General features: G+C 43.1%; 1 protein-coding gene across 2 annotated transcripts in view; it reads right to left on the minus strand.

Moving 5' to 3' along the window:
* Positions 1-16621, minus strand: part of LOC111963882 (X-ray repair complementing defective repair in Chinese hamster cells 4) — a 23038-nt gene continuing 6417 nt past the window's right edge. For both annotated transcript variants that reach the window (XM_023987443.2, XM_023987442.2), the window contains exons 6-8: positions 16120-16250; positions 11886-12030; positions 1-3307 (exon numbers count right to left, since the gene is read on the minus strand). In XM_023987443.2, coding sequence (XP_023843211.1) covers positions 3202-3307; positions 11886-12030; positions 16120-16250 — 382 coding nt within the window. In that variant the 3' untranslated portion in view covers positions 1-3201. The remainder of the gene's footprint in view (positions 3308-11885; positions 12031-16119; positions 16251-16621) is intronic.

The raw sequence follows: 16621 nt of genomic DNA on the forward strand, positions 1-16621 counted from the left end.
TTTATTTATCTTCCCTTTTGTACTTTTAACTATTTGAACATATGGCATTTGAAATGTCTTTATTCTTTTGGAACTTTTGTGAGTGTAATGTTTACAATACATTTTTATTGTTTATTTCTCTTCTGTTTATTATCTACTTCACTTGCTTTGGCAGTGTAAACATATGTTTCCCATGACAATAAAGCCCTTCAATTGAATTGAGAGAGGGAGGAGAGAGAGAGAGAGCGAGAGAGACGCCCCAATTTATGCTCTATAACTTTCAATAGTAGGTCGCTGGCGGAATCCYAAGCTCCGGGAATAATTTCACAATGTTGTCTTCCGGGATGCGATATAACACATGTGTAGCTTTAACATACACTTTCTGTGCGTAGAATTGCCAGAACCGATCAACCACAGTTAACATACTAAAGACCACAACAAGGTTTGTTATTCTTYATGTTGGTAACCTACATTTTATTACACTTTATTCGTGTTTCATACACATAAAGAACCAACACTTCTCTTCATCATACTAAAAACAGCACAAAGACTGAGCTTTACACAGTTAATGTTTGTCCATATTGAGTACAAAAAGATCCCCTTGTTACAGCATTATAAATTTGTATAAATGGTGCACTACAAAAAAAAATATGTCTAATTCCCTTCTCTCTCTATAACGGTCTCCTTGACTTCCTCTGTATAGTAGTGACAGTGATAGAGAAGGATACAGGAGTGAGTGGTGGAGGATTAATAGTGAGATAGAGGCTAGAGCAGAGCGGGAAGTAATAATGGTAGAGGAAGGGTGGCTGTGCAGAGGTGTAGAGCTAGGTATTCAGGCTTTTGTTCCAGCCTTGCTATAACCTGATGTGACATGTCAAGGTCCTGGTGGTCCTTAGGTTATGTAGAGGAAGGGGTAGGACRCGAGCCAGGACCTTGACATGCTCAGTCAGGTTCTAGCAAGGCTGATGTGTGTGTTGGCCACCCCTGTGTAGAGGGACAGAGAGACAGAAGCAACCCACTGGGAACACACTGGTGGAACCAATGTTTCAACGTCATATGTCAACCTATTACGGACGTGGAATCCACGTGGAAAACACATTTGGATTTGCAAAAAGTAAACTAGTACGGTTTTCTTCGCATTTCAACCAGCATTGTAAACATCGAAATTTGGGTAAAGCTTCAGCTTAAATACAATGACCTAACCTGAATTTCAACATAATCATCAGAACTATGTAAATGTTGAAATTGTGTTGAAAATTCCACGTAGAAACTGTAAAAAATATTTTTCATCCTATATTTGTTGTTTCATTGTTAAGAGCAAAATGGTATGTTTGAAACAACGTCAACATCATGCCATCAACCTAAATAAAGAGGTACACTACATTACCAAAAGTATGTGGACACCTGCTCGTCGAACATCTCATTCCAAAATGATGGGCATTAATATGGATTAAGTCCCCCCTTTGCTGCTATAACAGCCTCCACTCTTMTGGGAAGGCTTTCCACTAGATGTTGGAACATTGCTGCGGGGACTTGCTTCCATTCAGCCACAAGAGCATTAGTGAGGTTGGGCACTGATGTTGGGCGATTAGGCCTATTGGACTCTAGGAGTTTCCACTGCTCCTAGAGTCCAATGGCAGCGAGCTTTACACCACTCCAGCATACGCTTGGCATTGCGCATGGTGATCTTAGGCTTGTGTGTGGCTGCTCGGCCATGGAAACCCAGACGATTTTTACGCGCTACGCGGTTCAGCACTCGCCAGTCCTGTTCTGCGAGCTTGTGTGGCCTACCACTTCTCAGCTTAGACGGTGTTGCTCCTAGACGTTTCCACTTCACAATAACAGCACCTACAGTTGATCGGGGCAGGTCTAGCAGGGCCAAAATTTGACGAACTGACTTGTTGGAAAGGTGGCCCAATGATTGAGCTCTTCAGTACAGGCCATTCTACTACCAATGTTTGTCTATGGAGATTACATGGCTGTGTGCTCGATTTTATACACCTKTCAGCAACGGGTGTGGCTGAAATAGCCAAATCCACGAATTTGAAGGGGTGTTCACATTCTTTTGTATATATAGTGTATATTGAAATAAAATGTGAAGCCAGTCCAACAATTCCTGCCTGAACAGCGACTCCTACTGGTATATGAGGGGTAATGCACTTCAGTGAGGATGAGTCTATCATCTACATGCTCTCCTCTATGTATCCTACTTAGCTTTGGAAACAAGCTTGTATATGCCGAGCTATCATGTCAACACATTTAGACATCGATCAACTTTCATACTCATCCGCGTAGACTACCATTGAATCGTTGAAAGTACCTCCTCTAACACTAGCTGTACACTAAAATAAATAATTAAAAAATATATATATATTGATTCAACGTACAATTGTAAGGCAACCAGCTACAATAGGATTGTGAGCTTGCCGAAACATTTTTCAAACACATTTTGTTTGCTAAAAAATAAATAAAAATGCTTTGTTGAGCAAACTGTGCTTTCAACTACATACTCTCGCAGAGTTGTCTCCGTCGTTTCCTTGGAGCTGGCGTGCTCGTGCCCTCCTGGCAAAGCTTTTCCAATTCACCGTCACATTGCAGTTCATCAACGCACCTATACGTACTGCGGACAAGTTTGACACCGGTGTGCAGATCAGTAGCTTCAGACTAAGGTAACTTGGTAGGAGGGTCGAAGAGTCCCCCCCCCCATGAATTTAAAATGTTCCCCTCAGTCATGTCCTCCTCGAGCCGGGCCTGGATGGTTACATTACAATTGTACGCTGAATATATACATTAATTTATTTTACAGTGTATGTGAAAGTAAATTCCGACTCACGTTAGATTTATGTAGGCTACATTGACATCTGATTTGACCAAAGAACGCCATTTCAGAGTGAAAGTAGGTATACTATCCATAGTTGATTGGATCTTTGTAATTTTAGAATTAGTTACCATTATCCCCATAWATAGGATGCCAAATTCAGGATATTAATAATACACTTTTACATTTGGATCTGTAAGGTGGAAGGAATAGGATGGAARCTCCATCACCGCACTGTTTACACCTATCCTGATCTTTCAGATTTCCAAACATCGAAGGGGTTAATTAGGAGAAGGGGTTCTAAGAGAGTTGGGACCGGCTGATAGAGTGACAGACRAAAGTGATGGAGGGAGAGAGAGATGAAAGGAGGGAAAGAATTTGATTGAGGAGTGAGTGGTTAGAACTCAGATGTCCTCAAACAGGTCCTCAGCATCAGGAATGACAKCAGTAGAATGCTGGGGAGCCTGGTCCTTATTGGCTGCTGCTCTGGATGATGGCAGGGGGTCCCTCCTGCCAATAAAACACACAAAAATGTCAGTCTAATCCAAGCAGGAAGCAATGACTGTTGCTAACTGTACTGATTATTAAATGCATTGCATTGGGGCGTGTGCAAGGTTTTCTTTTCTAACCAATGGCTGTCTACCTGTATGGAAAACCACATTGAATGCATACCCCTGACATTCAAACCTAGGGCTGTCTGCACTTTTCGACACACAAGCGCACACACACACCACACAGACAGAGGAGAGAAGAGCACTATACTACGAATCAGGTTTGAGGAGTTAGCGAGGTAACTTTGGTCAAGTCCGAGTTCAACTCGGGATAACGGTACCATGAAAGTGGCTCATTTTTTAACCAGTTAAATGTATTTGGCAACGAATTCTTCAGAACTTACCTTCTCCGGGGGGTAGCTAACTCCATTTATCCCGAATGAAGTGTCTGAGCTGCGGGTTGAGGACCAATGAAATCAGATTCCCTCCCTCTCGCAAAGACTGCTTCATCATCCCCTTCATTTTTAGGAGACTGATTAATCGAATATTTAATCWAATATTTTTGTGTGTATCATTATTTTTAATGCCTATAACAATACACATTTAGTAATGACAGCACTTGCTTTCCAAACTGTATGTTTTTTGTGCGTATTTTGACATTTGCGAAAGGCAAATTGACAGCCGCAACCAACCACAGTGCATTCAGAAAGTATTCAGACCCATTCACTTTTTCCACATTTTGTTACATTACAACCTTACTCTAAAATGGATAGAATTTTTTCCCCTCATCAATCTACACACAATACGCCATAATGAAAAAGCAAAAACAGGTTTTTAGAATTTTTTCATTCTCAAACACTCCTCATATCAACCCTGGAAGTAGAGCTGCAAAGGTAGGGTGTATTACTGGTAACTTTTTCAAAAGTTTACCAGTAAACCTTCAGCATTTTGGTAACTTTTAAGTAATTTTGTGGCCTTTTGGAGAATTTCAGATTATGACAGCTGTCTAATTATCTCTGGCCATATCACATGTAAAATAATCATATAAGACGATATTAAAATAAAAGATTGATTGGCAAAGCTGTAAAACATGATGCTAAATATAAACCATCAACTTAGTGAATAACATTGGTGTTTAATATAAGGGTTTCAWCATAWWWWTAWTWATTTTACTATGTAAATATGTTTTTATTTTAAATGTTTCGGTGTCAAACTGGTGGCAGTTGTGAAAATAATCTATAGTTGGAAGAGTTGCAGAGTTAAATAAAAATAACCCATTGTTGATTAGATACATTTATCAATCATTTGKCTGTTTTCTCTTGAACCATAAGGTCTTTCTACTAGAAACTCATGGACAATATGGACAAATATAAAACATTTATACTGTATATTAATACGTTTTTCTAAAGTTAAGTATAAATKACCATAGTTACCATAGATTCCCTGTTACTACCAAAACTACCAAAAGTTCCAGTAACTTTGGTAAATTATCAGTAGTTTTGCAAGTTGCCTCGAGGCAACACACACATGGAGATATTGATTCCATTATAGAGTGCATGCAGGCAGGCGCACACCACACCACCCATTACCCCGAATGTTCAAACAACACCTGTAAACCATTTACACACTCCGAGCTCTCTCCTTTGTGGAAACAGTTTGTCAATAGTTGGGAGCAGGTTTGCAGTGCTTTGAGCTGAGTCACTTCACTGTAACACACTACAGTAACTGCTAATGAGTAAACAGGTTTGATACACACCACTTTAACAGAGCTATCAGTYATATGCCGAACTGACAGCAGACACTTGTAACACACATTAAAGGGATACTTCGGGATTTATCTACTTCCCCAGATTCAGATGAACTTGTGCGTACCATTTTTATGTCTCTGTGTCCAGTATGAAGTTAGAGGTAGTTTCGCGAGCCAATGCTAACTAGCGTTAGCGCAATGACTGGAAGTCTATGGGAATCTGACTGGAAGCATAGACTTCCAGTCATTGCGCTAACGCTAGTTAGCAATTTGCCCTAGCGCTAGTTAGAAACTTCCTTCAAAACTGCACACGCAGACATAAAAATGGTATCTACGAGTTCATCGGACTCTGGATAAGTAGATAAAGGGCCTCATTGCCAAAATCCTGAAGTATTCCTTTAACACAATTAACTCACGTCCTTCCACCCTCCAGCAGTCCACTCGTTAAACACAGCCGCAATATTAATGAGGGCTAACAATGCAGACAGAACTGGCACTGTCATAATTGTGTGTGTGTGTAGATGAAATCAGCAGTCTTRATTTCTTCCCTACACAGAAGGATGGAGCGAAATATAACCATGGCTACAGCGTAGTCAGCGCTTCACTACGCAGACGGAAAACTGAAGTCCCAAATTCTCCGGTAAAACAGAGGGAGAGAGAAAGTTGAGAAATGGAGAGGGAGAGAAAGAATAAAGTAGGTGGCTGGTGAGTTCTCTTCCCTCGGGTGTATTCACTTTGAGGAGCTCCATTTGACCTCACCCAATTGCTCCTAGTAAATAATGTCATTAACAAAGGCTCACCTCTGACTTTTAGCCTCTGACTGCAGGCGACCTGTTGTGTGGTTGTGTGTGTGGTGTGTGTTGTGTGTGTGTGTGTGTGAGTGTGTGTGTTGGGTGTATGCAGAGAGAAAAGTCATCCAACTTGTTTCAATCATTATCACCAATATGAGAAAAGTTCCACACACACACACACACACACACACACACACACACACACACACACACACACACACACACACACACACACACACACACACACACACACACACACACAACACACACACACACACACACACACACACACACACACACACACACAGGTGGTCCTGTGACATATCAGTAAGCTTACCCCCATCCCCAAGGTTAATGTTTCTGCATGAAACAGAAGGTAGAGCTGACTGATGAAAACACAGATTCCTGTCTCTGAACCTCAGATGGAGAAGGTTAGTGTGTGTGTGAGTCTGTCTTTAATAGTTTGTGCCAAGTATTGTTTACAAACCCACGCAAACCAGCATCACGCAGCCACACACACACACACACACAAACACAAGTACACACGAGCACACACATAGCGCTGTGTCAATACCTTGTCTTGTAGTGATTATCGGTGCTGATGGTTTACAGGGCTTGTACGCATTTGTGTATGTTTGTGTGTGTGTGTTTGGGAACTGCAGTATAATCTAGAACARAGAGGGTTAGTTTGTCATGGGAAAATCAGCCGATGCGCAGCAGAACAGTAAACGGACAGATCCACATTCTCTACAACTCAAGTCCCACTGAGAATAACACCTTTTACACCAAGAAATGACACAACATGCAACAATTTCAAAAGAYTGTACTGAGTTACAGTTCATATAAGGAAATCAGTCAATTTAAATAAATTCRKTAGGCACTAATCTATSGATTTCACATGACTRGGAATACAGACGTGCATCTGTTGGTCACAGATACCTTCTAAARKAAATGGTAGGGAAGTGGATCAGAAAACCAGTCAKTATSTGGTGGACACCATTTGACTCATGCAGTGCGACACATCTCCTTCACATAGAGTTGATCAGGCTGTTGACTGTGGCTTGTGGAATGTTGTCCCTCTCCTCTTAAAATAGCTGTAGGAAGTTGCTGGATATTGGTGAGAACTGGAAAACACTGTCGTGCACGTCAATCCAGAGCACCCCAAACATGCTCGATGGGTGACATGTCTGGTGAGTACGCAGGCCATGGAAGACCTGGGACATTTTCAGCTTCCAGGAATTGTGTACAGATCCTTGCGACGTGGGGCCGTGCATTATCATGCTGAAACATGAGGTGATGACGGCGGATGAATGGCACGGCACGTCAGGATCTCGTCACGGTATCWCTGTGCATTCAAATTGCCATCGATAAAACGCAATTGTGCTTCGTTGTCCGTAGCTTATTCCTGCCCATACCATAACGCCACCGACACCATGGTGCACTTTTTCCAGTGAAGTATTGAATGTGGTGGTCCTGGGCTGGCGTGGTTACACATGGTCTGTGGTTGCGAGGCCGGTTGGACATACTGACAAATTCTCTAAAACGACGCTGGAGGCGGCTTATTAACATTAAATTCTCTGGCAACAGCTCTGGTGGACATTCCAGCAGTCAGCATGCCAATTGCACGCTTCCTCAAAACTTGAGACATCTGTGGCATTGTGTTGTGGGACAACACTGCACATTTTAGAGTGGCCTTTTATTGTCCCCAGCACAAGGGGTCCCTGTGTAATAATCATGCTGTTAAATTAGATTCTTGATATGCAACACCTGTTAGGTGGATGGGTTATCTTGGCAAAGGAGAAATGCTCACTAACAGGGATGTAAACCAATTTGTGCAAAACATTTGAGAGAAATATGCTTTTTGTGCGTATGGAACATTTCTGGGATCTTCTATTTTTGCTCATATTGCGTTTATATTTTTGCCCAGTATAAGACTTCCTCAAATCAGAGCCCCTACTGGACTGTCAGTCTGTGCCCGATCTCCTTAGCTTTACCCAGAATCTTCTCTTAATATCCAATGTCCCCACAATACTTTATTAAATCAACAGACATATGATCTGATATTTAGACCACACTGTGCTTTTATATCAACATCTAACAAGAAMGCTGAGAAATAAAGAACAGCTTTCAGAACAAAGCGCAGCAGTTAAAACATGGCTTCAGGCCGTATTGTGTCAAGAGTTAGTTCTCCTGCAGCTGACGTATAGTACAGTACTACTCTTCCCATGACCAGCTGGACCGCCTGAAGCTACCTGGTGTGATTCTTGATTGATATTGACATTGTACTGCATAGTAGAGGAGAGTTTGCAAGTAAGCATTTCACTTTACCGAGGGCACGTGACCAATACACTGATTTGATTTGTGTGTGTGTGTGTGTGTGTGTGTGTGTGCCGCCTGAAGCTACCTGTTGTGTGTGTGTGTGTGTGTGTGTGCCAGTATGTGTGTGTGCGTTTTAGTCTAAAACACAATTAGCAGTACCATAAAGCCAGAGAGCCTGCAGAAGAGCAGTGGCATTTTAACACTAATAAAGTGAGCTGCAGTGTAGATGTGATAGGGCCGGAGGGTGGCCAGCTGTGGTGTTTTCCACAGGTTGTCCTCAAGCACACTGCAGGAGTGGAAAGTGTGAGGTCAGCTGGTTGGGTAAGTTCAGGAACGGCCGAGTGGCCAGCTACAACATGGAGAGACTATGGGCCAACAAATATACTGTTTCGTTGAATCTCCTCTCTTCTCTTGTCCTCTCCGGGTCATTCCATAACATTTCAGCAAGCCATGACACCCATGTGTTTTTCCCCCTGTTCACAGACATTTTGTAATTTAAGCTGTTGGGTTTATATCCCATCCTGCATCCTGATACTACCAGGTTGACCACTAGATGGTGCTGTTCCTGCTATTTGGTGATCATTGTTAATGGGATAGTTCACCCAAATTACAAAAGTGTCAGCTTCATTAAATAGTACACGCAAAACACCAGTCTCAACATCAACAGTGAAGAGGTGACTCCGGAATGCTGGCCTTCTAGGCAGAGTCGCAAAGAAAAAGCCAGATCTCAGACTGGCCAATAAAAAGAAAAGATTAAGATGGGCAAAAGAACACACACTGGACAGAGGAACTCTGCCTAGAARGCCAGCATCCCGGAGTCACCTCTTCACTGTTGACGTTGAGATTGGTGTTTTTTGCGGGTACTATTTAATGAAGCTGCCCGTTGAGGACTTGTGAGGCATCCGTTTCTAAAACTAGACACTAATGTACTTGTCCTTTTGCTAAGTTGTGCACCGGGGCCTCCCACTCTTTCTATTCTGGTTAGAGCCAGTTTGCGCTGTTCTGTGAAGGGAGTAGTAACACAGCGTCGTACGAGATCTTTAGTTTCTTGGCAATTTCTCACATGGAATAGCCTTCATTTCTCAGAACAAGAATAGAATGACAAGTTCCAGAAGAACGTTATTTGTTTCTGGCCATTTTGAGCCTGTAATCAAAACCACAAATGCTGATGCTCCAGATACTCAACTAGTCTAAAGGCCAGTTTAATTGCTTCTTTAAATCAGAACAACAGTTTTCAGCTGTGCTAACATAATTGCAAAAGGGTTTTCTAATGATCAATTAGCCTTTTAAAATGATAAACTTGGATTAGCTAACAACGTGCCATTGGAACACAGGAGTGATGGTTGCTGATAATGGGCCTCTGTACGCCTATGTAGATATTCCATTTTWAAAAAATCTGCCGTTTCCAGCTACAATAGTCATTTACAGCATTAACAATGTCTACACTGTATTTCGGATCAATTTGATGCTATTTTAAAAATGGACAAAAAAATTAGGTTCTCTTTCAAAAAGAAGGACATTTCTTAGTGACCCCAAACTTTTGAACGGTAGTGTATATTTCAACAAAATAATGTTGCGGGAATGCTAATCTTATCTGTTTCTAATAGAAATGATTTCAGAACAGTCAGATGGTGGATGTCGAAATCCTCTTCTGCTTTTTGAGGTGGAACGACCCGTTTCCTCTTTTTCCTATCCTCTCCTCACTCCATTCCTCTCTTCGGGACTAGGAGGTAGTGTTATTATGTCTTTATCGTCTGTCACTGCATGGCAGCCACAAGCAGATCCATGACACCGGGAAGCAATGTCACACAGTTAAGTGTGTGGTGACAGAATGATGAGTAGGGGATCCTTGTCCACTTCTCTCCTGTCTCCTGCTTTCCTCTCCTGTCTCCTGCTTTCCTCTCCTGTCTCCTGCTTTCCTCTCCTGTCTCCTGCTTTCCTCTCCTGTCTCCTGCTTTCCTCTCTCCCCTCCACTAATTTCCTTTCCTGTCTCCTCCTCACATCTCCTCCTTTCCTCCCCTCTTGAAACCAACAGTGATGTGTTAATAGCCGACAGACAACCAGTAGCATTGTGTATTCATCTAACGTTGCATCATCCACCATGTTTGTTTAACTATGCCAAGCTACTGTCTGTAGATTGAATGGTCTTTTTATTCATAGTTTTTTCCCCTACGGTACATCTTGTGCTTTTAAAAGCTCTCTTCCAACTCTCTCTGGTGGGTCCATGAGTGACTTAACTCCAGTCAGTCAGCCAACAGTTTGAGCCTGCAGGAGAGCAGTGGCATTTTAACACCAACAGTGAGCTGCAGCGTAGACGTGATAGAGCCGTAGGGTGGCCAGCCGTGGTACGGGTTGTCCACTAGCACACTGCAGGGGTGGAAAATGTGAGGSCAGCTGATGGGGTAAGTTCAGGGACGTCCGAGCAGCCGCAATTAGAACATGGAGAGCCTATGGGTCAACAAATACACTGTCATTTTTAATCTCCTCTCCTCTTGTTTCCTCTTTTTCTTCTCCTCTCTTCAGGACTAGGAGGTAGTGGCATTATGTCTTCATCGTCTGTCACCGCATGGCAGCCACAAGCAGATCCATGACACCGGGAACGATGTCACACAGTTAAGTGTGTGGTGACAGAATGATGAATAGATCCTTACGAACTAACCTCATGATCCTCTCTTTGTCCCCATCTCCTCCTCTCCCCTCCACTCATGTCATCTCSTCTCCTTCTTCCCGCTGACCAACAGTGATGAGTTAATAGCGAAAGACAACCAGTAGCATTGTGGATTCATCTAATGTTGCATTATACACCATGTTTAACTACGCTAAGCTACAGTCTGTATTATAGGGTGAGTATTTTATTTAYAGGGATTATTTAAGGRAATTTAAAAGCCCAGGTCTTCCAACCCTCTCTGGCCGGTCCGCTGTTGGCTTGGTGATGAAATGTTTTTCCTTCCTGTCATGTGTGACTCCTGGACMAGAGCAGGTTTATACACKCAGTCACACATACGCGGAAGTGCGCACGCAAGCACACATACACACGCATGCACTGAGAGATGGGTGTCACGTGTTAACAGACATGTTGTCACTATTGTGAGGTGGCCAGAGTGGACCCAGTTTACGACAGCTACCATGTAAATCACACAATCACATACGGAATTTGGATAAAACAGTTTTTGTTTTCAAAGCTACGGTAGTTCCCTATTTTGTGATCCAGTCTTGTTTGAGAGCTCGTATGCTGCTAGGTGTGTAAAGCTGTAGCAGCGCTACATAACAGGAAGTTATTTTCCCATTCATGAACACATGAATATCAGTGGAAAAGCAAGTTCCTTTTACATATCTATGACAAAGTCTCAGATGCCGAGAGAGTGGCTGGGGAGAGAGAGAGAGCGAGGAAGAAAGAGAGAAAAGTAGGGAGAGGGAGGTGGGGAGGAGGAGAGAGTGAAAAGGAGGCAGGGAGAGAGAGGGAGAAAGAGAGAGCAAGAAACAGAGAGGGGTGGGGGGGGCAGAACAAAGTGACATTCACATTTCAGAGAAGAGAAATACAGAGAAAGACCAAAGCCCAGCGCGGGGGTGTTTGGCAGACAGAAACCAGCACTCAGGATTCAGAACAGATCTACCACACAGATCTACCCAGGAGACCATGTTGGGAAACTCATCATCACGTCATAGCCCTATGTGTTTCTCAGCCACCCGTGCCACTATTTGTGTGTGTGTGTGTGTGTGTGTGTGTGTTGTATCCGTACCTCGGTTTCTGTGCTGGCTCCGAGGTCGGTCTCTTAGCAACGGTGTCAGGAGGTTGCAGGTGGCGGAAGCGGCGTTTACGGGAGGGCGCCACGTCTGTGATGTCATTCAGACTGTCGTCCAATGGGCTGCGGCTACGCGACGTCCCTGAGGAGAGAACACACACACACGAGTCAAAATACAATGCCTTCAGAAAGTAAACAGCCCAAAGCAACACTGGCATGGCTTCAGAACAATAATGTGAAAGTCCAGATTTGAATCCCATTGAAAATCTGTGGAAAGACTTGAAGATTGCTGTTCACCGCCGCTCCCCATCTAAATTAACAGAGCTTGAGAAAATCTGCAAGGAACAATGGGAGAAAAATCACAAAATCCAGATGTGCAAAGCTGATACAGACGTCTCATACTTACGTAAATGAGGAATTTCTGTATTTCCTTTTCAATATATTTTCAAACATTTCTAAAATCATGTTTTCACTTTGTCATTATGGGGTATTGTGTGAAAATATATATTTAATCCATTTTGAATTYAGGMTGTAACACAACAAAATGTGGAATAAGTCAAGGGGTATGAATACTTTCTGAACGCACAGTATATAAATGTAACCTTTGAGCTACTGAGTCACACAGAGTCAATACGGAGTCCAATTGTAAGACTGGGTCGTAAACTGAAATGAGTTCCAGACGTCTACAACAGAATGTTTGACTCTACTATGCAAAATGTTTTGTTTTTTTAAACTACATTGCTCGCTACATGTTTCTCAGCTTCTTAAACACACAGTGAATACAAGCAGAGTTTGGGTCTGCAGCCGCCAACATCTGGTCTGTTCAGGAAGGGAGTTTGTGTGCTTCTCCCTCCCTCAGGTGACCCCTTCCTTCCACAGATCAGCATGTTTGACTGATGAGAGGATAGGGAAACGTGCCCAAAGTAGACACGTGGAGGGAGGAGGAGGGGGGGAAAATAGACACATGGATGGGGGGGGGGAGAAGAAATCCATCAGCATCAAAACGGCTGCTTGCTTATTATTACATTTAGCCAAGTACAGGGGAGGTCATATTCCTGCTTTAGAATTATTACTCATAGACTAATAGAGTTCTATTCAGTGTTTAACAGTAACATGAGTCTCTGGTCACTCAGGCTGGCAGTCTGTAAAAACACTGTGTTAAACTGAATAGCCTCATTCATCACATTGGGCAGGCAGGCAGGCAAGCAGGCAGGCAGGCAGGCAGGCAACATACAATAAAAAGCTAACAACTGGAGTGGGTGAGACATTGGGTAAATGGGAGGTCAATCCATGGTGCCTGTAGCCATAATGTGACACCTGGGTCGTTATAAACCGGAGTCACACACAGTTAACGACCCACAGCCACGCACACGCGTGCGGGAGGAGACACACACACACGCGCAGAATGTGACACCTGGGTTATGATAAACCGGAGTCACACACAGTTAACGACACACAGCTACACACACACACACACACACACAACGACATATAGGCTACAAGCCATACAGCTTGGTATGGGGCTAGCCAAGACAAAACCAGACTGGCAGAAAGATAATAAACTTGTCAAGTGTGTTATAACACACACACAGTTTATCTCAATCTCATTAGTGAAAACATAACCACTTTGCCCCTTCCCCATTTTCTCTGCCCTTCCTGGCAACACACTAATATACTGACTCATTGTCACGGCAACCAAAGCAACACAGGAACCTGTGTCTGTTTCCCCATCAGTCATAGAATACAGCTGTTAGAGGGAGGGACACAACCAATACTTACCTACCAAATACCCCTGCTATAACCCTAATCCACCATCTCAATCACATCGCACAGCTGGGAGAGACAAAGAGACATCTAGGGATCTTACCTACCTCCCATGTAAGTMAAGTAAATAAAACTTTGTCTGAGCCAGAATGGCCCATTTATACCTACCATTCAGCCCAACAATAACCCTTATTTACCACCTCAATCACAACACACAGCTGGGAGAAACAGGGGGGCTTGGGGMCCTATACCCACCACCCCAAAGGGCCCCCTACCCACTATACCAGCCCAGTCTACTCTAGAAGTGGTGCCTGACCCCGGTAGGTGCTCCAGCAGTAGAAGTAGAGGTGTGGTTAGCGGTGTTCCATACAGCAGGTCAGAGAGGCATGCTACACTTCTCACTCAGAGGGTTACGCAATCATCACTCACTGATGTCATCGCTGGTGCCTGGCTGGGCAAGAATAACACCAGTCATATAGACAGAATCGGACAGATTCCGTACACACACATACACACACATAGGCTCGAGTGCACACTCACCACACAGCTACACCATGACTGCCCRTCGTGCCATGTGTAACGTACATTTACATGATTCTTGGAGTACCGCTGGTTTTTCCTTCTGAGCACACACTTCAAATCAAATTTTATTTGTCACATGCACCAAATACAACAGGTGTACTGTAGACCTTACCGTAAAATGCTTACTTACAAGCCCTTAACCAACAATACAGTTCAGAAAATATTCACTAAATAAACTAAAGTAAAAAAATATAAGTTTAACAATACAAATAACGAGGCTATATACAGGGGGTACCGGTACCAAGTCAATGTGCGGGGGTACAGGGTAGTCGAGGTAATTGAGGTAATATGTAYATGTAGGCAGTGGTGTAAAGTACTATCTATATTTTTGGTAACTTTTACTTCACTATATTCCTAAAGAAAATAATGTACTTTCTACTACATACATTTTCCCTGACACCCAAAACACTCTTTTAGGTGTTGACAGGAAAATGGTCCAATTCCCACACTTATCAAGAGAACATCCCTGGTCATCCCTACTGACTCTGATCTGGCCGACTCACTAAACACACATGCTTCGTTTGTAAATTATGAGTGTTTGAGTGTGCCCCTGGCTATCAGTAAATAAAAGAAAAAAATCAAATAAAATTGTGCCATCTGGTTAATAGAGCGTGCGTAGAAAGTAGAAATTATTTATACTTTTACTTTTGATACTGAAGTATATTTTAGCAATTCCATTTACTTTTGATACTCAAAAAATATATTTAAAACAAAATAGTTTTAGACTTTTACTCAAGTAGTATTTTACTGGGTGACTTTCACTTGAGTCATTTTCTATGAAGATATCTTCACTTTTACTCAAGTATGAAAATGGAGTACTTTTTCCACCACTGCATGTAGGTGGGGTAAATTGACTACGCATAGATAATAAACAGCTTAACCATAAGGTAAGATAAGGTACATTTTTAGACATAGACAGAGTGTAGTGGGTTAATTTAGGGTATATGATGAGTCATACCAGTGGTATACGGTCTGATATACCACGGCTGTCAGACAATCAGCATTCAGGGCTCAAACCACCCAGTTTATAATTTAGGGATAATGATGAGTCTGTACAGGATAAACACTTTCATACACTGGACTGGACACAAACTGGGGGGGGGGGGGGGGGGTCTTCTGAGCTCCATTGATGGTACTTGAGGGGGCTATTATAATTGTTGGGGGCTTCACTCACATTTTGAATTTGGATAGACAAACTGCAGCGGGTTAAGTTCACATTTATGGGTTAGGGTTAATGATGAGACTGTACATGATAAATGCACTGGACACCAAAAAGGGGGGGGTCTTCTGAGCTCCATGATGGCAGTGTAGTGAGATCTATTATCATTCCTAGTCAACCACCCCTTTCACCCTCCAACTCTTCCCTCAGGGCCACCTCCTCTGAGACAGTGCTTAGAGACTACAATCAGGGGGACCACACACAACTATCGCACGCACGCACGCACGCACGCACGCACGCACACACACACACACACACACACACACACACACCTCTAATGTAACTCAGAGTAACATCTGACTGACTGACTGTAAATCTGCTCTAAACACTCTCTGCAGGATGGAGATCACACATGCTCTGATGTCATCACTACGAGACCACTAAGCAAACACACTGCCAGTGACAAGTTTACTTTTAACAAGCTTTTAGGACACTTGAACGTTTGTTTCTTCTTTACACGAGTTAATATTTGTAGAATTGCCTTTGGATTAACTTGAGGGGGCACCTGAGGGGTCGACCCCAACTCATTCACACACACTCCGTCTCCTTCAGATCTTTCTCAATGTTTTCCCTTCCCTCCATTACCTACAGATAAAACCCACTCAGCYGCTCCATATAACTGCAAGTAAGTGTGTGTGTGTGTGTGTGGAGGGGGTTATACCCTACCCTGGGTGGGTTCTATAGAGGCAGGCTGTAACTGCTCTTCATCAGTGCTCGCTTCATATTCATCCCCCTCTCTGGTCTGTCCTGTCGTCTTTTTTGTTCCCTTCCCTGGACTGCTGCTCTCTCCCTCTTCCCTGTTAGAGAGAGACGAGAGATATACAGACGCACACGCACGTGTTAAAGATCACAACTTGGGAAGGTTGTGTATACTGCGAGTACAGGTAACTGGCAAAATAATGGAAACCCTTGCGTAAATGAGGGACACAGAGTATATTGAAAGCAGGTGCTTCCACACAGGTGTGGTTCCTGAGTTAATTAAGCAATTAAAACCCCATTATGCTAATGTTCATGTATGCATAAAAATGCTGGGCATGCCATTATTTTGGCCATTATTCTGGCTACCATGGTTATGCCCCCATCCACAGGGCACGAGTGGTCACTGAATGGTTTGATGAGCATGAAAACGATGTAAAGCATATGCCATGGCCGTCTCGGTCACCGGAAC

Source organism: Salvelinus sp. IW2-2015, linkage group LG5, assembly GCF_002910315.2.
Source record: "Salvelinus sp. IW2-2015 linkage group LG5, ASM291031v2, whole genome shotgun sequence".
NCBI lineage: Eukaryota > Metazoa > Chordata > Actinopteri > Salmoniformes > Salmonidae > Salvelinus > Salvelinus sp. IW2-2015.